The 24,941-nt window shown below is 42.5% G+C and overlaps 1 protein-coding gene across 1 annotated transcript; it reads left to right on the top strand.

Moving 5' to 3' along the window:
• Positions 1 to 9,712: 9,712 nt before the first annotated feature.
• On the top strand, positions 9,713 to 24,715 carry LOC146971313 (nuclear receptor ROR-beta-like). Its single transcript, XM_085805748.1, has 10 exons — positions 9,713 to 10,277; positions 16,997 to 17,082; positions 17,199 to 17,340; positions 17,883 to 18,416; positions 19,423 to 19,544; positions 19,767 to 19,899; positions 20,450 to 20,557; positions 21,244 to 21,354; positions 21,930 to 22,042; positions 22,133 to 24,715. Exons 1-10 carry the CDS (start codon positions 10,271 to 10,273, stop codon positions 22,292 to 22,294), a joined length of 1,518 nt encoding a protein of 505 aa, XP_085661874.1. The 5' UTR covers positions 9,713 to 10,270; the 3' UTR covers positions 22,295 to 24,715.
• The last annotated feature ends 226 nt before the right edge of the window (positions 24,716 to 24,941 follow it).

Below are 24,941 nucleotides of genomic sequence, written 5' to 3'. Positions count from 1 at the left end.
TCATTTCCTCTCTTCAGTGGTTTTCTAGGTTTCAGTGTCTCAAATTATAACACTGGTTGCAATGATGAAGCCGACAGAGAAAAAGCTGACAGCAGAAAGAGGTACAAAACCTGCCAATAAGTGAGCATGGAACAGGTGCAATAGCTATGATCCACATTCTTGCAAGTTTTATTTAGCTATTATTTAGCAAACTGCTGTCAGGGAAGTAGCGTCTTTGCAGCCCTTTGGTCAGCAAAAAAATTAAGTCACATTTTTGTTTTCACACGATATACGGTGGCTTCCTGTTTCCCTTCCTTTTAGTCGATTCGGTCACTCCTCTTGTATTTACATGTTTGTATCAAAAAGTGTAAAGTGAAGTAAAAGAGTATTGTAGAGGAAAAAGAGGAAAAACAAGGTCACACTTCGACTGAGGTTAAAATCCGAGGTCAAGAGCTGCGTTTGAAATACCAGGTTGGAAAAGGAAATTAGAAAATGAATCTTGTCCTTGTGCAAAATGAAAGATTGTGAACACAGCCTCTCTACACTGTGACAACTCGTAAAGAGAAATGGGTCAGTGTTTTGTTCTGTTGGCTGAAAAGAGGCGACAACAAATCTTTGCAGAAAACCTAACATCGTGAAGGTAAGGGGCTTTTGCTCGGAAAATGTGTGTCAGTGTGTCAGGGGCGACTGAGAAAATGTTTGTCTCACACAATATTTTCCATTGTCATACATCAACTAATGAGCAAAACAAAAGGGAGTGGGGGGGATCTAATTTCTCATGAGCTTGTCAGCAACTGACAGTCACAGGGGAGCAGCCACAGGCCCATGGATTAAACCGCTGTTTATGAAAGACCCCTTGTAAATAAGTTTCTGGATCCAATAAGACACAGATAATTGAAACAGATCATGAAGTCATCAGGACACATCTGCAGGCCTGTCTCTGCCTCCATGCAGCCAACCTGCTCCACATTTGTGAGTTATTTTGTCAACATGTCCTCATCAAAGTGATTCTATCCAATTGGGACATACGGCGGTGTGTGTGTGTGTGTGTGTGTGTGTGTGTGTGGAGGGGGGTCTTGGACACAGGCTGGTCTGGCTGCCACCACATACACAAGCCAGACACTGGACAACAACATCCAGCTTAATGGGCACTTAATTAGAAACGGAGCCACACGTTTCTGTTTGTGTGTTTGTGTGTGTCTGACTGTGACTGATGTTTCTTTGTGCGTGTGCATGCATTCCCCCTTTAATGTTGTGTTTCGCTTTGTCTTTGCTCACAGTAACTATGTGCTTGTTTGTATTCTGGGGTCTGATTCACTTGTTTGTTCCCTTGTTGTGACAGAGGGTGTGCTTTCACTGGGGTGACTAAGCATCCGGATGCTTCGTGACACAAACTGTGGATGTTGACAGAGGATAATGCCAATGTCAGAATCGCTCCGCTGCAGTATTTCGCTTGTGTCGCGTTCATTTAATGAGTTTTTGTGATTGACAACATTTCCATAAATCGGGAGCAGAGGACATTACTGTCAGAATAAAGCACAGAAAAACTGAGCTCATGAGACACTGGAATTGCTCAAACCGTGACCATATTTTGACAAGACTGCACAGACGAATCACTGCCTGCATCATAATCTTTTATAAAGCATTGGCTCCTCACTGTACCAAAGTGCTGACAACAATGAGCAAAGGCGTACTAGTTTGTAGCGTAGCATGCAGGCCTTCAACCAGGGGGAGATGAGGTCATGGTCGCTAAAAAAAGAAAAAAACTGAAAAATTGAGTTGCTGAGTGAATTAAAAATTATTACTGATTCTGGCTCCTGGCAACACTGCGTACAATGGCTGTATCTGTGTCATTGGCCTTAAATGTTGAAGACAGAGGAAGAACTTTGTTTGACAGTAAAAAGGAGGATTGTATTGGTGAGAGAGGACACTCACAATACAGGTTTAGATCTCAACCTTTCTGTGTATGTGATGGTTCAAACTGGAATAGAAATGTAAAACTGCAAAGCACCAAGTGCTGTACAAACAAAACCAGACCATAACTAATCTGGACTCTTGATGACAAAAGAAAAATGGTGTCAAGAGGTCACTGAGGTGAGTATAGTCAGTCTCCGCTGAAGATGAAAATTTCAGTATCAAATCATGCACTGCTGAGAGAGTTCATCCAGCAACAGAGGAAAGAATTGATGGAAAGACACTTACAGCGATCTACTGAGGGTGTTTAAAAAAAAGAAAAAAGGAAAAAGAAAGGAGAGGAGGAGGAGAGAGAAAGCGGATGGAAATCTGAAAACCTGAGCTGGAAAATGTTTTGGACGGGCCAAACGGAACAGTTGAGAATACATAACACAAAAACAGATGACAGAGCAGAAAGGTCTGGAGTATGGAGTTGCCCTTTAACTTGTTGTTTGATGTAGTTAAACCTATTTTTAGTTGCTGCAGTTTGGTTTCAGAAGTGTTTTTGGCATGCCCTTTCAAGACGAACGAGTCAGCTCTCTCCATTAGTCTGTGGCCTCTGAACTGTAATGTGGACTGTTTGAAGCCAGAGGGGGAAACAATCATCCTGCTGGAGACGTAGACTGTAGGTTCTGTGTGTGTAGCCGCCCGGTTCTGGGAATGCAGCGGTTTGTGAATGACTTGTAATTAAAGCATCATTGGTTGTTTACATGTAAAACACAACTCACTCTGCAGCAGTGACCTTCACAATTAAGATTTCATCGTAAAAGGCAGCAGATTAGATCCTGGTTATTGGTAATAACAACCTGTATTCCAGCAGTTATTGCATTTTTTGAGGGGAGATGCTCTGATTTTATTAAAAGCCACTTTATGCTTCAAAGGTATTATTCTCTGAAAATAAGGTATAAATCTAATATTGTGCAGGATATGAAGGGGTTCAATATTTCGGATGCAGTCTGTTGTTATCATTAATTTGTTTTAAATCCCTTAAGGCTTATCCTGTTTTCACAGAGATATTTCCCAGATCTACCCGGATCTGGAATATCATTGTGGATATATTTGTCTGCTGGTCTCAGTCGATCTCATATTTCTTGACTCACGTCTGCCTGTCTGTTGGCCTGCACCAACCCCCCCCCCAACCTCCCCTCTGCCTCTCTCTCTCTAACTGCTTGGCTTTCTCTTTTTTCCTGCCTCCCTGTATTCATTCCTGTCTGTCTGGTACTGTTTGAAAGTGCCCTTTACACGTCAGTAGTGAGGCGGGGTGGTGGGTAGATGAGGAGGGAGGATGGGTGGAGGGGAGGGAGGGGGGGGGGTTTCCATCGCTCTAACTAGGTCAGTGAAGACACACCTCTCTCTCCCCTTGCTGTGCCCCTACTCCCCCCTCCTGTCTCCTTTCTCTCCCTTCTTCCTCTGCTCCCTGCTGTGACGCAATGCAGACTTTCTGCACAGGCCTCCTGTTTTCCCCCTTTTCCTCCTGGATCCTAAAAAACATGGCACAGCCTCCGACTCCAGTAATGACAGGAGTGACACATCCCCCTCCAAATCAGCAGAGAGCAAACACGCATCAGCCAAACAAAGGACAAGTTGCACTTTTGTAAATGCTAGTCAAATTAGATGAATCACTGGCACCATATGGAGCCGCTAATCAGCCAAAGCTTCAATGATTCGGTCCAGCTTCTTGTTGTGATTTTGAATTACATAATGCTTTGGTATTGCATAAGGTTTGCGGGGGTTGTCAATCTGTGATCGGGCATTTCCACATTTGGAGGGGCAGTCAAGCGCAGCCATCTGAAAGTGTGTCAGTGTTACTGCATATGTGCTCTGGCTACATATTATAGCAACTTCTTCCAATGAGCTGATATGTGTGTGTGTGTGTGTGTGTGTGTGTGTGTGTGTGTGTGTGTGTGTGTGTGTGTGTGTGTGTGTGTGTGTGTGTGTGTGTGTGTGTCTGGGGTAGATTAACAGAGATCAATCACTGCATTCACTTGTGGTTTTTTAACCCCATTAAATCCATTCTTGTGACTTGTGTATGTGTGTGTGTAATGTTTCGACGATATGAACTGAAATTCAAGAGCTGTGCACACTTAAGAGCAAAGTCCAAGTATTACATAAGCCCAGCATGTCATACCACAGTCCCAACACTGGGTGTCTCTGTTTCTGTGGCTTACGCTGCGATGAGTCATCCAGGCGGTTACAGATGAGCTGAATTCTGAATTACCAACTCACCCATGCTACCCAAATGGAGACTGTTTATCTTGGTAAAGAGAGGGACGATCTAAAGAGAGCGATGCATTGTGTTTTTTATGTGCTGAACAGAGCCCCCCCCCACCAAAAAAAAATCTGGTTGCTGAATAAGATCAGCATGTTGAGAAATCAAACCAGGGCTGGACAGCCAAAGACAAAATGTGCAAGTGATTTTTAGTTGGATGTATGGATGATGAGTATAGGATCATTTTTTGAGTACATTCTTCTGTTAGTAGATCATTTGAGGAAGTTGGAGGATTGAACAAAAAGCAGTTTGCTCTGGTGTTGCAGGAGAAATGAAAGGGAATAGAGGATCTGAGGGAATATGGGAGGATAAAAGAAAATGGGCGGATGAAAGAGGAGTAAGATAAGGAGAGTACGGGTGTCCAGCAGCACCCCGCGGATGGCACACCACAAATGTAGGTCATCGGGCCAAACATGGAGGAAGCAAGACATGCAAAACGGAAGCGAGAATAGTCACTGTTGAGGAAAATGTGCAGGATGCTGGAATAACTTCTCACGCCTCGCTGTGTTCAGCTGGTCTTATTTACTGCTAATAGAAATATCGCAGTGTTCTCAGTGTCCATGTGTGATTGCATGTGTGTGTGTGTGTGTGTCACATGTATCCCGGCGTGCGTGGCGGTGCATTCACACTCCCTTGGGTGTAACTGGGTCAGGTTCACATGGCAAAGCACGTTGATTCACACCGGAGATAAACACAGCCCCGTTGCCATGGCAACCTCCCCCCCTCCCCCCTTTTTTTCTGCTGTTACCACATCTTTGCATAGCACATATTTGTATTTGCATCAGATTTCTGTGTTAATGTTGACACAGACCAAAGCTGCACAGTTTGTCCCTGCGGAGGTCGTCATTCGTGATTATGAACAGATTTACACTTTCAATCACGTCTTTTGTTCTGAACATTTTTATTGTTAACCTTAATCAACGGTTCAAACCTATAAACGTGTCAATACCACATTGAGTTCTCCCTGTACTCAACTCAAGCAGTCATGGGTGTGGACACTGAACCTGCTTTGCAAGGAACAAAAGAGGAGGGATGTGGAAGGGTGGGGGAAAGGACAAGGGAGACGGTGAGTGACAGAAAGAGAAAGGGAGAGAGATTCACCGCTCGTTGTGTTTGTCAAGACAAGCCTAGACGTACGGTTGAAATTTAAACATAGGTGTAACTCTGTGTGTGTCTGTGTGTGTCAGCACATCTGTTACATATTCAAAGAGCCATGAAGAAGCTCTTCAATACCTGCAGCCTGAATGTAGAAAACTGTCAGAAGGATACGTTCAGTTTAGTAGACACACAACAACGTGTGTGGTGGTTGTTTAGAGAAGTGGGACTCTGTTTAGAGGGTTGCTATAGCTTTATTCATGTGACTATTTGTATTGGAGAAATACAGAAGCCTATACCTTCTCTGCTGTTCTCTTACTGTAGAGTGGTTGTGAACAGATGCTGTCAAGGTGCAATGAAACGCTGTGGTTCCATTGTGTGAACGCAGAATGTCATGATTCTGTTTGTTGGAAAGAGACACACAACTGCACATTTAACAATTAAACTGATATAGTCTAAACAGTTTTACTCAGGCTGTGAGCAGTTAGTTAATGATTACATAGACTAACTAAAAAGTAGGTATTACATATAAGGGAATTTCAAACTGTGTGTGTGTGTGTTTCACATTTGATTGATGTTGGCAAAACAACACGCCAACCATCAATAGCAACTGATTCACATGTTGCTTGGTCCTGATTGGTGCACTGAGGTACATGACATCACTATCATCACTGTGTCCAGGGCACTTCAAACGCACTCTCATGCACTTGAATGAGAGGAGCTTAGAGAAGAAAATAAATAAATAAATCTGTTGCGTCAAACCAAAGCTGTTCTTACGACAGAATATTAATGTTTAATGGGTTTTTTTGTTGTTGTTTTTTTACATCATTGAGAAAATCAGTGCCTTTAATGCCCAAATAAGTCTCATTTCATAACCATGCCCTGTTCAGGTCTTGCATAAAAAATTATCATTATTAAGATATTATGAAATTAAAAATATTTGTATGTATGGTCAGTGGTCTGATTGTGATTCTTTCTCCATCTCTTACATTCAGGTTTTGCTCGAAATGCCCCACGGTCAGATGTGCAGATGTTCTAAAACACCTGTTGAATGTTCTGTTATGTCATACGTAAGTTGCACCAGAGCTTCACGACAGCTAATTTTCAGCAGTGAAACTGAGTGTAAACCAGGCCAAGGACACTACAGGAATATATGTTGGAGCTCTTCCTGTAAGTGCATATGCTGACTGAGATAAATCCGTACCTAATGACCTGTGATTGAACTCATATAATACTCTGCAGCATTATCAAACTCATGAGCTGCAGAGTGTATGAAAACCGAAACTGATAAGGAGAGAGTGAGAGCAAAGGAGAAACAGATGTGCTGGAGTGGAGAGGGGGGCAACGGGAGCTGAAAGATTAAAAAAAAAAAGAAAAAAGTAGTGAAATATAGAGAATATGGAGATAGGATGTGGTTGTAAAGTGGAGTCGAGTGGAGGAGGATGAGCAGATCGTGATAGGAGGGAACAGTGCTACTCTATCTGACACAGTGACCTAGTGACGCAGCAAAGCTCACAGCTCCAGATTACAGAGCCATGGCTGCAGGGAGGGGGTGGGAGGGGATTAATGGTACTTTCAGAGAGGAGAAAACAGGGAGATTAACTAAATGAAGGAAGAGGGAGTGGGGGATTACATCTGAAATAGCCTGAAATAATCTCAGCAAACTCACTGGCACAGTCCAGTACATGTATGTGTGTGTGTGTGTGTGTGTGTGTGTGTGTTACGTGTCTGTGGCTGTTTGTGTTTTGATGAACAGATATTGCACCAATTAGCATAGTAATGAAAGCACATGAGCACAATGTTGCCTGTCATCTATGTGCTTTAAATTCCCACCGTTCACATAGGAACTCATGCAGGCGTTTTACAGTATACCGTGTGAGAAGTTGGGCTGGAATGCGAGGAGTTGATGCTGCTAAGGCAGACAGATTGGCCATGGGGCCCCACTGAAACCATGTGCGGCCAATCAGTTACAGTTGGTCCCTCATCCCTACAAAGAGTCTTTGATGTGAGCGAGGCCTTTAAATTCAACCCTGGGGAGTCACAAGGCTACATCTGCTTTGATCTGAATCAGGAGAAACCTTATGTGATTCCTAACAACAAGACATTCTGCACAACAACAAAATGCCTGTTTGTCTGACACTCGAGGAGTCAGTGGCAAGAAATGTGAAACGCCTTGCACTTTAAAACCTTGATGCTGACGTGTCTGTATAATGGCACACCGATCAGGTAACCGTTACCTATAGCTCCCGTCCTGAATGTGTTATTGTACTCTATACTGGGAGCCTAAAATAGTCCCATAGTGGGTGTGTCCAGGGAAGATATCATGATGCTTCCCTGCGGGGAGATCACCACTGTCCATCACTGTCTCCACAGACCTGTCACTTTAAGTGTCCGTGTTGCTCTGGCAACCTTTTTCTATACACTTGAGAGGAGTCAAAGCAAAGTGGACATGGGTTATTTCACCTCCTTGTGTGTGCTACAGCTCTGCTTGTTGTCACACATCCTATGATGTAAATATCCGTCCATTTATGTATCATTTCTGCAGGCCTCCCCCATCTGCTCCCTCATCCTGTTATGCTGCTGCTGGCGGCCTTCCAAAAAAAATCCTCCTGCTTCTCCTCGCTCTCCTCCTTCCTTGTCTCTTCCTTCACCTCTTGATCATCGGGCAACAAAATGTCTGCCATATACGAAGCCATGCTGAAGTCCTCCTCCTCCTCCTCCTCTTCCCACTCCCTCTCTCCCTCTCTCCCTCTCTCCCCTCTTCCACTGCCATCTAACTGAGTTGCACAGCGGTTACGTAAGAGCTAAGGTCAAAGTGTCACTGCCGTTGTCAAGGGAGACATAGAACAGAGGGGCTTTAGAGGAGATGTGCGCGGGGCGAGGGAGAGAAAGGGAAAAACAGCAGACACAAACGGCTGAGAACGAAAAGAAAAATGTGCAGGAAAGGCCAGGAAAAAAAATAAGGATTTAAACATGTGTACATTAATATCAACATCAAACTGTGAGGATATGGTTCACTTTGGCTGACATAAAGGAGGCAAGGAAGTGCATAAATACAAGAAGAGATAAGCGATTACGTATTAAAAAACAAAACAAGGAAGAGGCAGAGGAAAAGGGGCTTGGAGAGGAAAAAACAAAGGAATGTGCGTCTGTGTGTGTGTGTGAGAGGGAGAGAGAAAGAGAGAGAGAAACAGAAAAAGAATCTGTGACTGTAGGTGCTCTGTGCTCGGCTGCTCCACTAACCTAGTTTGAGTAATCTCTGCCTTCATGCTGTTTCATAACATCGCTGCCAGAACATTGCATCATAAGGCCACCCTCTACAGCCCCACCCCCTCCCCCCCTCCCAATCAGCACCAACAGTCACACACTGTCCCAAGTACACATTTACATCAGAACCTGCATCATGAATACTTTTTTTCCCTCATTCATTAATAGACCCTATGCAAAGTGAGCTGTAACTTTGAAAAAAAAAAAAAAAAAACATGAGATGATTCATATGAGCCAATAATATCATTTTGTACGCTTACTGGGGGAAGAAACTTGGCAAACAGTGCGGCTAAAATGCAAACACATACACAGAAGTTAAAGAAATAAGCTGTAACTGTTACAGCAGTAATCCTGTGATATGTTCCTGCATGTCCAGATCAGAAACAGGAACCAGACAGCTGTGAATCAAACGCTGTGAGGTCAGTGGGTGTAAACTCTGGGGGAAACTCCACAGAGAGTAGGTATAAAGATGGTGAGCAATCATTGGGAAAGCAGCCTATTCTTCCCAGCGCAGACGAGCATACTAAGGGAAACAAAGCTGGTTTGATTGCACAGGCTCGAGTAAAGTATTTTACACGTCCTCAAGGTCAATGCAGCAACTCCATATTGTGTATTTATTGCCTATAAAATGAATTTCCCTCTTTCTCTTTTCTTGTTCTTTTCCCAAAACAGGTGTCCCCAGTGCTATTCTATCTTATTTCATTCTGCTGTGGGGCTGATTAATGTGTTTACTGACCAGAAATGATTAATTGATGATCAGCTGTTAATGCTTTTTGAGAGATTCCTATCACCTAAAAGCAACATTTGTGCAAGCTCGTGCACATCAGGCGATTACATAAAGCCATCCAAGTCAACACCATCAAGGCAAATAGAAAGAAAAAAAACACTCAAAGGTGTCAACTCTTTAGTAAACACAGAACCTGTCAGATAGCTTCTTGTTGTCTTCATCTATTCATTTATTTATTTATTTATCTATCATAAATATGAACCATAGTGAGAGGTTAACAGGCTTTTTTGCTCAACTGTTACAGTAACCGGTGTCCAGTCAGGGGAAGTGTCAGAGAGCAATAAAGTCATATCTGTTTGAAAGAAGAACTTATCGCCTTCCTATCACCTCCTGGAAGCGGCGATCTTTTATTCCTCACTACCGATCACCGCTGAGAGTCAGTAAGAAGCGAGCAGTGCAGTCAATCATTTGCACGGCAGCCACCTTAAACTCGCTCCCGACTGCGCGCCCCCGCGAGAGCTGTGAGAGGAGCTGACGGCAGTGAGATCATGTGAGAGTCCACGCTTGGAGAAAGTAGGTTAGCAGGGTAGACTGAGAGGAAAGCAGGCGGAGAGTCACAGCGCGGAGGGGGGCTGCCGAAACACCGCTCGTCCACCGTGGGACTATTCTGTCAAAAAAGTTGAGCCAAATCTATTCGCCAGTGCGCACAGTCGGTTACGATGCGATCCAAAGCGACTTTCTTCACTCTTTCGTTTAGCTCGGACTTGACCGAGCGATAAAGGAGAGGAGTTTTCGGGTAGTTTTTTTTCTCTTCCCCCTCCTCCTGTTTTTGAGGGTCGTGCTTTACGAGAGCTGTCTGCAGCCCCGGGACGAAGTTAATATTGACAGAGCCAGTGTACTCTGGCGCATTATTCTCTATCCTGTCACCCACAGTTGACACATGTAGTCGAGTTTTCGTCGTTGAAAAAGAAAACATCAAAATGAGAGGTAAGTTGCTTTCATTGTCATAATAAATCCCCGCATCCTCTAGATGAACTTGGGGAAACGTCGCAGTGTATGTGTGTGCGTGTTGTGTGTGTTTGTGAACGGGCTGGAACGGCCACATGTGTGCGCACAGGGACCCGAGTGCGCCTGTTTTCCTCCCAGTACGCATTAATCCCTCATGACTGGATTATCGCTGCACAGAGCTCAAGGCTGCATGCTCCACACTCAAGTTCAACATGCAAGCGAGGGCGAGCTGGAGGCATGGTGCTCAGGACTATTAACTTTACCACTTTGCAATTCTCTTTTTTGTTATTTTAATTATCCCCAAAGTCTGTTTACATTGCAATCAGAACAAAATTAAAAAAATGTAATCGTGCACATGAATGTTTGTGCTTCATATTGCATCTCAGGGGCAAAACCTGTGTGTTTGTGAGCAAATGTGAGTGGTGTCGCACCTGGAAGCCCTTCTGCAAAATTTGCCAGAGGATCCATGTTAGAGTTATGCAATAAGGAGAGGGAGGGGCTGAGGGGAGGTTGTTGTTAACCAAAGCTAGAATTATGTAATCAAGATGTTATTCGATTTTATCAGGGATCTTATCGGGTGAATTAAGAACATAAAATAGAGGAAGTTTTGCACCGTTGCACTAAAGAAGAATACATTTATCTATTTTTTTTATTTTACTTTTGGTGTTTATTGGCAATCTATGCAATCATCTATTTTTTTAAAATAAGCATAAGCTACATGTTGAAAAATAACAGTCCTAAAGATTCCTGCAAACTTTTTTATGAATGCTGGTAATTTTACAAGATGAATCCAAGCAGTGCTGGTGTAGTTGTGGTGTTGTTGTGACGTGATGGCTGTGCCAGCATGGCCGACTGCGTGAGCGTACAGAGGGAGAGGGAAACTGGCTGTTCCACTGACCTAGTTATGTCACCCAACATTATACAGCGTTGGTAGCGGAGGGAGGGGGAGCGGCTGTGGGAAGCGCCCAGCCGGACGTGGAGCACCATGTGCGGTTACAGGCGCTCGGTGACGGGCGTCCTACAACGTGTCACTCCCTGACACAGGCTGAGCTTGAACTTGGGCAGTGGGGGAGCAGATGACTGTTATTGACTAGGCAGGCTGTTTGTAGCTGTCGGGCTACGGCCTGTGACATTCAAAAACATTTATGATTAAAAATTGAATGAATAAAAATAGACCTAAAATGTAATGTCAAAGTAATATAGGCTATGATGAAATGTATATTTTTATAGTATGATCATACAATGTATGTGCATTAATCATATTTATAATTAGCCTTGCTACATAACCTCTGAAAATACAAACTGAAACTTATCAACCTGCAGCAATTTCTGCTTCACTTGCACAGATTTAAACAAGCTATCTCTTACTATTTACTCATGTTTGGTTCTGTTGTCCTGGTGCATTGAAGGGGATTTTGGTCTGAACAAGGCCAACATTACAGACTTTTATCATGCTGGACAGGAGATTAGATTATAAGTAGTTTTCTTTTTTATTACGATTTGGTAGGGGAGGAAAGAGATGAATTCTTGCTGTAAAAGGGGGAGTGAGTGGGAGAGAGGGAGAGAGAGGGATGGAGGACTAAGCAGAGGGGGCCTCTGGTGGAGGGAGGGTCCTTTTCTGGCAGGATATCCAAATGTAAACAAACCATGGCCCTTTCTTAGCCTATTGCAGTGAAAATGTAGGTTAGTCACTGGGTTTCAGCAGAAAAGCATGTCAGCATTTTTATCCCAGTTTGAACATGCTTGTGCATATTTGTAACCAGGATCATTTTCGTCCAAATTGTTGAGTCATTCCAGCAGTCCTGGCATGATTGCAGACTTTAAGAAGCCTGTTGTGATGTCGCGACCTCTGACACTTCCTCTGGCACATTACACAGGACAGAAGAGTGCACTTCATTCAGTACATGTAAACATAGTGAAAGATCATAAGACTCATGTCATACACTGACACTCGCTGGAGGAGGCCTATGAAATTCTTAGCTGCGCTCTACACCCCCCTCTGTGGGCCTCAGCTTGGCCTCCACTGGTATTTGCATCTTTTTAAAATAGAGGCTCTGATTTGAATGCACCAACAGCCTAAGAGCCACATTGTAAATATGTATATGCTGAGTCTCAGCACCAATGTTATGTTTTAAATGGGATCATCCCTAGAGGGTGACATATAAGTGTTTAGTGAGAGTTGTGTGAGCTACAATGTAAAAAGTATAAGCAGTAAGACAGTGGCCTTCCTGGATTCAGCCAGGGGATGTGGAAACAATGTTTTATTATGTATATGAGGATATGACAGAGGTAACGTAGGAGTTAATAAAATAATGCGGAAATTCAAATAATATGGAAAAACATCTCCCCACTTGAAGAACAAGGATGTCCACAGTGGGCTGTTGTGATCTAGCTCGGTGCTGCACTGTAAGCCTACGCCCAACTGCGAGGCATGACACAACAAGTGCCTCAGTGCTGTTAATGTCTGCAGCTCAAACACAAGGCCCCCCACCTCCTACTGAGTGAGTCCTTCTATGCTGTCAGTCATTTGTATGAGCAGGTAATATTAAAAAAAAACCAAGCCCTGAGTCAATCTGTTGCTTGGTAGCAGTCTGCACATTATTGTGACGTGTTTAACTCGCAAACACGAACAAAATGTACTCATGTTAAAATTGTCTGTTCAATTCTAAAATGGGGAAGTGGTTTGTGTGGTTGGTTTCTACGCATATGTGTCTGCGCACATGTGGACGGTCAAAATACATTTATTACTCTTTGTCACACTACTGACACACTGACACACTGACTGTTGGCAGGAGGCTCCAGTTGGAGAATTGTTGGCTGTTTGCTCCACATTAGATACAGAGAACTGAACTATTGGAAGCACAAAGTCAGTGATTTTTTTTTTTTTTTTTTACTGCTTCTCCCTGCCCCACCCATACTGAATTAGGCTTTTGCAGAGATAAGGCAGTTACACATTTAGCCGATTGATAAACACACTGGGGCCAACGTGTTTGTAGCTGAGCTATTAAAAATCATCTGCTCCCAGTTTATTTGGTGGACAGGCTTGGGTGTGCCACACAAACTAGCTGTCAACTGATCAAACACCTTTCTGTGCTCGCCACATGTGCAATTTTACCTCATTTACTGCATCCCTGCTAACATTTTGTAAGTTACCGTGTCAGTGGGTAATAAAGGTGAAGTGCTACGTGTCCCTTATGCAACACAATAGAAAACAGAGTTAGTATTGATGGTGTTGGAATGCTGGATCACTCCGCAGTGCTAAAGGTCAGATGCCTCAGACTGGCGTTGTAGCACAGGTCAACAATGATATTCAGGGTTAAAGGTAAATGTTTCTTTAAGTCTGACTACTGCTTTTAAAAGCACTGTCAGTTGAATTTGTCTTCTGTTTACTAAGCTTATTTTCAATGGGAATTCATCTCATAACAATGTTTTTAGCAAATGACTCAATTTGTAGATGTACAGAATATTAATTGGCAACATTTTATAATTATCTTTTGGATAGACTGGTTTCACCTTCTGAAATATGCAAATGTGGTGGTTTTCTTAGACTTGCATAATAGTAAGCTGATTACTTTTGGGTTGCAGACAGTTGGTCTAAAGTTTGAAAATGTTGTATGTCTTTTTAGAGCAAATAATTGATCAATTTATCAAGAAAATAATATATAAGTATTTAATAACTTAAATCATTGTTATCTACAGCTCTATTTTTTGTCTCTACTGGATCAGTGAGCCATTCAAGATATCCCTGTTCATTTTCTGCACTTATTAATTCATTGCATGTGGGTAATTGGTTTAACTGCACAGTATTTTTTCATTTACCAGTTAATAAATGAGAAAATCTTGTTATATAAAGGAACATTAGGGAGATGAATCTGGGTTTACTGTCTCTGGGTTTTGTCTGGATATCCGCGGTCAATAAGAGAAGAGGAGTGAGAAAGCATGTAGCCTGTGAGTGGTTGTAGCAACAGGGGTGGGTGGCTGGGCATCTGTGTAATTCTGGCTCTCAGCACAGGACAAGAATAGACTGGGTTGAAGCAGAAGCTCAGTGTCGAAGACTGGGGAGAGGGGTGGGGGCTAAATAGCTGACATTCAAGTTCAGAGTTTGTCTGCTTTGAGTGGACTGTAGCCAGTTACAGTACACGCTGTTATGGTCAAATCAAATGTGGTTTTATACTAATAACACAAGACAATGTTTGATCATTGTAAAGCAATCACTCAACACAGAAATAGACTTCTGAGAAACTGGTTTAAGAGAGCTCTGTTGCGTAGTAACTGAACAGGTATGAGCAGTTTTTCTTTGCTTGTTATCATCTTCTCTCTTGTTAATTTAGCTGTTATGTAACATAGTCAGTTTTCTAATGCCGGGTATTGGCCTTAGGGGAAATATTAAATGGGGAAGTCTGATGGTTGCTATAGTTCCACCTTAAAACTGGTCTGCGGAGTGCCGTGAACGCGCTCGCCTTCCTCCCTCCCTCCCTCTTCCCCCTGCAGTGGGAAAGTGTGTCAGTAGGACAGAATGTCCACATGGGCTGACAGGCTACCGCGCTTGAGTGACGGATGACTCAGCCAATACCAAGGAGGCTGGAACGCCGCTCAGCCAGTGGGAAAGAGAGAGTCTGAGGAGGGCGGGGTTTCGGTGTTGCTAGAGTGAGCCCGCTGAATGAGTGTTGTGAGGAATGCTCACAGACAGGAGTTATATAATCGAGAGATGAGGGAGGGGTGGAGGGGAACCTGAGAGAAAGAGAAGGAGGGAGGGAGGGAGATATTTTTCCATTGCATGCCTGCAGCTGCCCTGATCAGTTGGAGTATTTTAGTAACAGTTTAGGAGTGGAGACAGCCGACTGTGTCATTAAAGGCGAAAAGGGATGGAAAAGTTGTGTTTTCCAATACCTAAGAGTGCAACAATTCCTCCCCAATCACTGAGCGGTTTTCCGTACATGGTCCCAACACAGGCAGCACAAATACTGATTTTGTAAATAGGTCTAAATATTGCACGGACAGTAAAGCTGAACAGCAACTGTCTTGTGATATTTCAATCAAGAAAGAAGGAGTCTTTGTGTATGTGTCATATGTGCGAGTGTCATGTGATTGCATGTCTGTTTGTGTACTCTCTTCCCTCATGGGGGCCACATACAGGGTGCAGACAAACACAGTTCATGGCAAGTTATCTTCCCTTGCACTGCGTGTACTCACTTGTGGAATGGTTTGTCTGTAGGGTTGTTGCCATCAAGAGAAAAAAAGAAAAAGAAATTGCGTGACTTAATTGATGTTACGCTGTTACATTCTGTACTTTGCTCTACACGCTGGCGCAAAGAACAGGGTATGACTCATGTTGCGACCTGTTTCTTCGAAAATGTGTTAATGATTATCTAATACGAATAACAACACATGCATAATTTGCATAGTGTTGTTAATTAATCATGTGTTCTACCAAACAATGCAGCAAAGATCAGACATCATAGAGCATCATAAAAGAGAGGAAGAAGAAAATACAATGACAAACAGTAAAACATTGTGTCCAGATGAAGGCCTCCAGATGAAAGGAAGTACTGCTTTTACAAGAAAGGGATTCATAGGAACCTGTTTCAACCAGGACCCACCCAAGGATCACAGGCTGCACAAAGAGGACTGACATTAAATATATCTTTGTATCTAAAGCCTATAATATTATCAGTGAAATGTTTGATTCAAATTTGAAATCCAGGCCTCTCAGAAAAGGGAGGAGGGAATAGTTGTAACACAAGAACTGATTGAAATTGTCAAAAGCCTTGCAGCTGGGTTTTGTATCAGCAGGAGACAGGAGATGGCCTTCTTACCGAGCGATGAGTACACGGAGAAACAGCCGTCTGACTGTGATGAGATAAAAGCATGGGCAACCTTTTTTAAGGACTATAGAAGATACAAAGAACCTTATTTTGTCAGAGGTTTATAGCTGGAGAAAACATGATAGCGAGAAGAGAAATGGCGTGCAAAAGAAGAGATCTGAAAATTGTGCGGTTGGTCTGCACTACAGTGATGGAGAAACTGTAAAAGGCTGATTGTATTTCAGGATGGAAAAGTAAAAGCAAAATGTCTTTAAGCAAGAGGAAATCCTATTTCAGTCAAACAAACAATATTGGGTTTTAAACTGTTTTGCCAGGTTTGGACGGTGTTTACTGTGTATTATGGCTCAAATGTTTATGGACAATGTGTCATTAATGCAACAGATAAAGTGAAAGTGTTAAGTGACATAGAAATGGCTACTGGGTAAAATTAGATGCTGATCTAATGAGACTAAAGAAGAAGAGGCCTGTCCAAAAACAACAGTACACTGCAGACCCTTCACTGATAAATAAAACAACAAGAGTTTCAAAAGTATGTAGGGCTCAGGTCAAAGAGGTTTTTTAGCAGTGGTTCAGAAGAGCATTCAGATAAGTCCCACTGACTGTCATTACAGTGAATCAGATATTGAATCTATGCCAACTATAGGTTTCTGAGAGTGTGTGTGTTAGAATGAATGCATCATGTTACTTAATGCGCGTTTGCATTTAGTCATTAACTATTTTTGGCAACCTTTCACCGTATGACTCGGTTGAACAAGCCAAAGATGTCTCGGCAGCACCTTACTGAGCACTCAATTTAAGCTTTCTGTGTAAAATTTAAGACGCGTTATGCAGCAGCTTTCTGACCTCTCTATGTTGTTGTCTTTGGTCCTGCAGCTCAAATCGAGGTCATCCCCTGTAAGATCTGTGGGGACAAGTCCTCAGGAATCCACTATGGAGTCATCACCTGCGAAGGCTGCAAGGTGAGGAGGAAACACAGAGAGTCAACCAGCGCTCCCAAACTTTAAAAACTTTCATGTTTTATTCAAACTGTGCTGTCATTTACAGTGTCTGTGTACGTGTGTTTGTGTGCATCTAGGGTTTCTTTCGTCGCAGCCAGCAGAACAATGCCATGTACTCGTGTTCCCGCCAGAGGAACTGCCTGATTGACCGTACAAACCGTAATCGCTGCCAGCACTGTCGCCTACAGAAGTGTCTGGCTTTGGGCATGAGCAGAGATGGTAAACACATGAAGAACACACTGTACCCTCCACAAAATACTTCCTTAAACCATGACATTCGGTGGTAAACTTAAAAAATGCACCCCAGCTGAGTTTGGTTAAACTGAGACTCTCACTTACATTAGGGGGTAGATATGTAAGTCTCCAGTGCAGCCTGGAGCGCATAGGCCTTTAATTTAAAGCTGATACGAGGAGAATTTGAAGCCCCTGGCAAGTAGTGGAACACATCAGCTTTTGTAACAAGGTTCACCACTTGCTTCCCTTTTCTGCGGACTGCAGAGAGAAAACAAATACAGTATTTATACATAATGGAGAGGGGATCAAGTGTCATAATGCAAACTGGATATAGGGACTGGAACATACAGTTCTTGTGGATAAGGTGGCAGAAGGAATCTGTGTGAGAGTAGAATACAATACAATCAGATGGTTACAGCTGCAGATATTTTGAAATTTATAGTTTTGCCACATAAAAATTGCAAAACGTGACAACAATCTGTTCTTGTATGTCTACTATAATAATAAACTGTGTTTTCTCTCTGCAGCTGTAAAGTTCGGTCGCATGTCGAAGAAGCAGCGTGACAGCCTCTACGCTGAGGTTCAAAAGCACCAGAAGTCCCAGGAGTGTGTGAGCTCTGGTGGCGGAGGCTCTACAACTCTGTCCTTACCGCGGGAGGACGGAGTCTGCGGAGGCAGTGGGGAGGACGGCGAAGAGGGTCTGAGCCGATCCTACAGCAGCGGGGGCTCCAGCTCCACCCTCAGCGACCTGGACGACATCGCAGCGCTGCCCGACCTGTTCGACCTGCCGCTGACCCCCGAGGAGGCCAGCGAGTACTGCAACCTGGAGCTGCTCGGAGGCGGAGGAGGCAGCACCGGGAACACCTCCAACTCATCGTCCTCTTCTTCCTCTTCTTCTTCCTCATCCTTGTCCAATCAGAATTCCCCGCAGCAAACTATGCTGGACGGGCCAGACGGCAACGGGATACAGCTCCTGCATACACACTCTCACACACATCTGCTGGGACACACACATGCACTGCTGGACCATCTGCCTGATGACTGCTCAATAACAGACCTTGGTGAGTACAAACATGTAGGATCACAAATCATTTTTCATAGCGTGCATTAGAATACCACAAACTCTTTAGCAGCTGGAGACAGAATCAGGAGAGTTTACTGTTTACAAGATGTTATATAAATGTATTATATAAATATAAAAATGTACTGCATGGTAATGTAGTTATTCCCTACGTGCTTTTGTTAGAGAATTTGCAGTATATTTTCAACTATGCCTTGCTGAGAATGAGCAAAACAAAGTTATATAATAAATTGAATAGACCCAAATTGAATTTAATTTCTAAAAGCAAAGTGAATTCAATGAAAAACAATGATACAGCACAAGGACATATCTCATAAATAGGTTGCAAAAGAAAAAAATAATACATGGCAGATAGAACAGCAAAACAGGACAAGGGCACGATTACAGGGGCAAAACAAACAAGTAAGAAACAAGCGATAAGAAACAGATAGATAGTGTACACCAGCACAAGCTCATCAAAATCAGGGACAGATAAAAGGGTGAGGATGGAGTTCTGTGGTATTTGTTGAGGTAAAGAAGCAGCAGCTTTTATAGAGACGGTGTCTCCAGAGACCTTGAGGAGGAATGCATTTGTATTTTATTTTACATCTTTATGGTTCCCGTTAACAATAAACTGGAGCGAGGCTTTGAAATCGGCTCAGGGAACTTTTAAAAGAGGGAGAGTGTAAATATTGTGTCTGCTGGGTGTAATAAGTGCAGGAGGGGGGGGGGGGCAGACTCTACCTCCAGCAGAAAAAAACGATGCACAGAGGAGCCAGTAGCCTGCTGATGTTACAGCAGAGTGTTGTAAAGCATTTAGCGGGTAATTCAAGGTCACGCTGCCACGATCTGTGGATATGTAAACAACCACTGTTACACTCCACTGCCCTCTCTCTCTCTCGCTCGCTCTCTGTCTCCGATGCACAAAACCTGCTACCATCACCACCAAATAATATGAGTGAGACAGCACTGATGTAGATGTACTTGTTTTTTTTGTTTTTTTTTAGAGCGCATCACTCAGAGTATCGTCAAATCTCACTTGGAGACGTGTCAGTACAGCGCTGAAGACATGAAGAGATTCACCTGGGTACAATACACACCCGAGGAAACACGTGCTTTCCAGAACAAGGTAAAGGATGAAGCTCACTGATGTCGAGTCTTCTGTCACACAATCACAATCATTCACAGCATTAATGTTGCAAATGTATCAGTACTAGGCTCGTTAGCCTCCATACAGATCATTTAATCAGTATCTGAATCTGATCTGATCTCAAACAACTCATTTGTGTTTAATTCACGTTAATGGGCACTTGGGATACTCACATGTTTTCTTTGCGTGTCCCTCTTTCAGTCAGCCGAGTGGATGTGGCAGCAGTGTGCACACCACATCACCAACGCCATCCAGTACGTGGTGGAGTTTGCCAAACGCATCGCTGGCTTCATGGACCTGTGCCAGAATGATCAGATTATATTGCTGAAAGCAGGTCAGTGCACAATCTGACAATGCTCAAATTTCTAATACTTCACTGAGTATCGTATATGAGTATGTTTCCACACTCTGAGTCTGAAACTTGCTAACTTTAGTTCCTTCCTGTTCTTTTTGTCTCCAACCTTCTACCTTTGCTTTTGTATTGTTTTTTGTTTTTTTTAACCATGCATTTATTATATATTATTTATTTATTTAAATAAATGACACACCCCTGGTTTGAATACTGGGCTGAACTCCACAATTCTGTAAACAAAAATTTACAATTATTCTTTGCATCTGTTCAACACATATCTGTAACATGAAATGCATTTAATGTTTGATGTTTTGTTCACTGTGCAAATGCTTTGAACTTCTGTTAAAAAAAAAAAAAAACATCTTGTAAATGCTGTTGCGCCAATCTGGGTCAAAATTATTTACATTTTGTTGTGTGTTTTGTGTGTTGGAGTATCTTGGACTTTCTCTCTCCCCCTCTTCTCTTTACTCCCCTCTCTCTCCATGCCCCCATCTCTCCATGTGTTTGCCTCTATCTGTGGCTACCATTTCAGGCTGCCTGGAGGTCCTGCTCATACGCATGTGCCGGTCTTTCAACGTCAACAACAGCACCATTTTCTTCAATGGGAAGTTTGCTTCAGCCCAGTTCTTCAAAGCACTTGGTGAGGATCGCATGGGAACGTAGCCATAGCCGAAGCCTTGAAAACATTATTTAAAGCATCTTGTGTTTTTCATGTGTTTTCTAAGTCTCATACGCACTCTGCAATAATTACCTTCACTGTGTAAAAAAATGCCCTGACTCCCACAGTTCTCAATCCATTATGAACAGCTTGTAGAGATGCGCCTCTTTACCGACTAACAAAATTCTTTATTTCAACTTAAATGACTGTGATAATTCTTCTTAAAACAATCCTGAATATTTTTCAATGTCAATCTTGTCAACAGCAGTTTGTTAAAGCTAGAGCTAAATAATTGGAAAATCTTAAACAGCATGCTGGCCCTCAATTTCTGAATAATTTGCCTCTTTAGTGCCACCAACTGTGCAACAAACATCATTTAACACAAAAGTAAACAGTGTGTTAAAGTAATTGGAGGAAACATTAGCTAAAATGTCTGTCGTGTCACTCAGCACAGCAGTATGTCATTGTTAGATGTTTTTAATTGATTTTTTAAAAGAAGAGAGAAATTGGTTTAATTTAATTGTGGGAACCTTCACTGGAGGTGGTGTATCAGTCTTTTCACTGTTCGCTGTCGGCTTTCCCGGTTATCTCTTGCATCTAATGTGGAAGAGCTGCTGATGTTTTCAAGCTGTTGTCAGTTTATTAAACTATGTCCTGTTTTTGTGCAGGGTGTGATGATCTGGTCAGCGCAGTGTTAGACCTTGGAAAAGCACTCTGCCGTCTACAGCTATCTGATGAAGAGATGGCTCTGTTCAGCGCTGCCGTCCTTCTATCCCCAGGTGATTATTGTTCTTCTGTTCGTCTTTCTTGCTCACATTTACGACCACAAACCCAAACACGTTCAAGAGGAAGTGCTTGTTACACTGCAGAATAATAGCGATGTACTGAGTGTTTCTCTATCTTTAGTAAAGAAGGCCGCTCTGACATTCAAAAACAAGTGTAGGATAAACAACATCAACAGTCATCACAATAGTTTTTCTTACTGTCAATTTTTTCTTGCAGATGTCTCTAAAATGAAGGTTTTCAGTTTATTATTGTGGTTTATTCTTCAGATTTCTTTAGAGTCCATGGCCAGGCCATTTTCAGTTTCCAAACAAACCAAATACTACATGTGCAACCCAAACAGAAATGTCTTTGGCTTGAATATTTCACTTACATCATATTGCATGAACCGAGTTTCGAAAGAAACTGAACAAACTGTATGTGCGTGTGGTTGAGTAGAGTGAGTGGATACCATTTCTTTTCTTTTTGTTATTTTATGAAAGACAGCTAATTTTGTTGTATGTTGAACATGCAATGACAATAAAGTCATTCTGATTCTGGTGTTAAAGGGATAATATTTTCTGTCATGTAGATCGACCCTGGCTGACAGAAGGCCAAAAGGTTCAGAAACTCCAGGAGAAAGTCTACCTGGCTCTGCAGCACAGTCTACAGAAGAGCGGCGCTTCTGATGAGAAACTGGACAAGGTAAAGACAAACAGTCACCACTCTTCTTAAACACATACAGTTATGTACACAGCACAGACATTGACCCCTGTACCTCCTCTGTCCCCACAGATGGTATCCATGCTGCCCACAATGAAGTCTATCTGTAACCTCCACATCGATAAACTGGAGTTTTTCCGTTTGGTCCACCCGGAGACCGCCTACAGTTTCCCACCACTGTACAGGGAGGTGTTTGGCAGCGAGATGTCTCTGCCGGACTCCACGGACAGCTAGACAGACAGATAAACAAAAGATAGATGCAGAGAGTGTATTCAGAGATAGGGAAGCAAGAGGAGGAGACAAAGAAGGATAGAGATGTTGAAGCTCAACAACCAGCAGTTAAGAGACAATCCAGGACTTTTAATACTCCGTCTCCCATGATCCCAAAGTAGTCCTCCGCTTTCCCAGCAGGCAAAGCACCTTACACTACAGACCACACATGCTCATGGTCCTTTGCAAATTGTAGCATTAACAACAAGCGGATGGGCACCGTAATACTAACACAGCAGCCCACTTAGCATGTAACAGCTCCAAGCTCCAAGTTCTAACACTTGTTTAAGATCAGATCCACAGTGGATCACCCAACCAGTTATGAATGTACCTCATGGAAAAGCACCAGTGCACACACCAGAACCCAACAACAGTGAATGTACAACCCTGCCGCTCAGAGACAGAGTTTTACACATTAGTATTAGAATGAAGTCGTGATCAACAGGTCTCACTGTTAATACAGCTCAATACATCTCTCTACATCTCAGTATGGTACAGATATGTATTCATACAGACAATATGCTTGTACTGACCATCACTTAGGGACCAAGATCATGAGCATTTTTCTCTGACATAGAAAGACATACACACAGATATGATATTAACTCATGGCTCAGGCTGACCTTCATCAGCTGAGAACCAGTTTCACACATTTAGACGGTGTTCGGTGCTGCCTTTTTGTAGGCTCTTGTAATGCAATGAGAAACCTCAGTCCCACACACCCCTTTCCTTGTAAATGCCACTTAGAGACAGGACAAGATGAAATTATCTTTAATTTATATACACATTTATAAACAAATATTTTAAATAAGAATGTAAATAGATGACTATATAAGTATATGGAGAGTGTTAGAATGTGTGTTCAGTTCAGAGAGAAAGGGAGAGAAAAGTGGATAGTAAGAAGTTAGAGGACAAAAAAAGATGGATGCGTGAGGATGGTGGATTTTTGGACTCTTTTTCTGGACAATTTTTCCTCTCTTGACAGTACTCTCAGGTTTCCGTGGCAACAACCCCCTCTTGCCCATGACGGCAAACCCAACTGGGTTAGGCGCGGGCATTGCGCAAGAGATGGGGTGGACACTTGTTGCAGATACGACACAGCAGGGGAGGCAGTGTACCCAAACAAAGGCGAAAAAACTTTGCCTTGCATTTAAATGGAGAGCTTTCAGTCTGCACTGTTGCTGCTGTCCCCCTGCCTCAAGAGACAAGAGGACAAACAGGACACTAAGTAACAGAGAAAGCAAGGCAAAAGATGACTTCATGAACTGTAAAAAAAAAAAAAAAAAAAAAAAAAGGGGACACGCAGGGTCTCCCCCGCCCCTATTTCTAACCAGCAGTCAGAGGAGTAAGGTGTAATATAACTGTCTTTCACTCATAATGTTTCATGTTTGGTTAAAGGCCGGGATGACGATGGTCCATAATATGTATCATAAAACCTCCCTGCTGGTTGGAGCAACTGTATTATTTTGTACATTTGCTGTTCCCCTCTCCTTTAGTCCCTTAACCCAACACTTGTCCAAATACCAAGCACTTATACTTTCCTCTTTCTCACTGGACACTAGTCTAAGGCCAGACAGAGCTACCAGCTGCCCCCCTGAGTTGGGCCTCAACGCCAGTAAGACTTAATAGTTTTCAGTCAATCTGTTTTAATATTTTAGTTTTTTATTCCACATCAGTCACACAAGATCATCCATAACTGTTTACATTTTTCATGTGCAGAAATATCACACATTGTAATAGCATTGAGATGATTATAATGTCTTACTTGGGGTGCTGTGAAGTTCGTGAGCAGAGTCTAAGGACCTGCTGTTTGCCACTCAGGGAGCTAGCTGTGATCTCTTGTCCCTTTATTACCAGTGTCGTCTTTTAGCCTTGTACTCTTCACACCTTTGCACCTAAGATGAGACCCATAACCATAATCACTGTGGACGTAAGTTCTATTTTTGTGAATGTTACTCACAAAGTGTCAACGCCCTTCCCGTTTGTCCTAATATTGTAACAATAAATTTAAGAGACATAGGAATTAAAAGATAAAAAAAATAAACAAATCAGTTGGACTTAAAAAATGGATTTCATTATTGGGGTTTAATGTTTCTTTTGCTGTGATTTTCATTTATTTGTCAGTCTTTTATCCACCTTTTTCTTTACATGTCTCCACTTTTGTCTTGTAAAGTCAGTGATCTATTTTTTTTTAAATTGAAGAAAGATTAGGAAAAGTACAAACAAAAAACAATAGTTTGTCACCCTTCTCTTTCCCTGTATGACAAAATGTACAAGAGGTATATTACTAGTCCAAGTCACACAGCTCGATATATATTGTTGTCCAATGGGATACCTTATATGTGGTTTTAAGAATGTAATAAATTGTTTCTTTTTCTTTTGAAATACTTTGTTGAGTGTTGTTTCGCTGTCATATCAATGAACACGTATAATGTGTGTTTGTGTTAACAAATTATTATCATTATTATCATCAAGTGCAAGATGCATTCTTTTCAAGCTGCTAACACAGGGCCCCACACTAACATTTTTTTACTAGGAGCACAGTGACCCCTAACTTAAAATTTTAGGAGCGCAAGCAGAAAATTTAGGGGTGCACGACATAAATCGACTT

The sequence above is a fragment of the Trachurus japonicus genome, chromosome 17 (assembly GCF_045865225.1).
Source record: "Trachurus japonicus isolate A0001 chromosome 17, Traja_1.0".
Lineage (NCBI taxonomy): Eukaryota > Metazoa > Chordata > Actinopteri > Carangiformes > Carangidae > Trachurus > Trachurus japonicus.
The sequence above is the reverse complement of the archived record's forward strand: the minus strand, read 5'-3'. Positions and strand labels throughout refer to the sequence as shown.

Excerpts from the sequence above, each read along its gene's own strand:
- LOC146971313 (XM_085805748.1), top strand. Across the intron at positions 19,900-20,449 it reads GATTATATTGCTGAAAGCAG|GCTGCCTGGAGGTCCTGCTC; the intron begins GTCAGTGCACAA and ends CTACCATTTCAG. Across the intron at positions 21,355-21,929 it reads TGCCGTCCTTCTATCCCCAG|ATCGACCCTGGCTGACAGAA; the intron begins GTGATTATTGTT and ends TCTGTCATGTAG.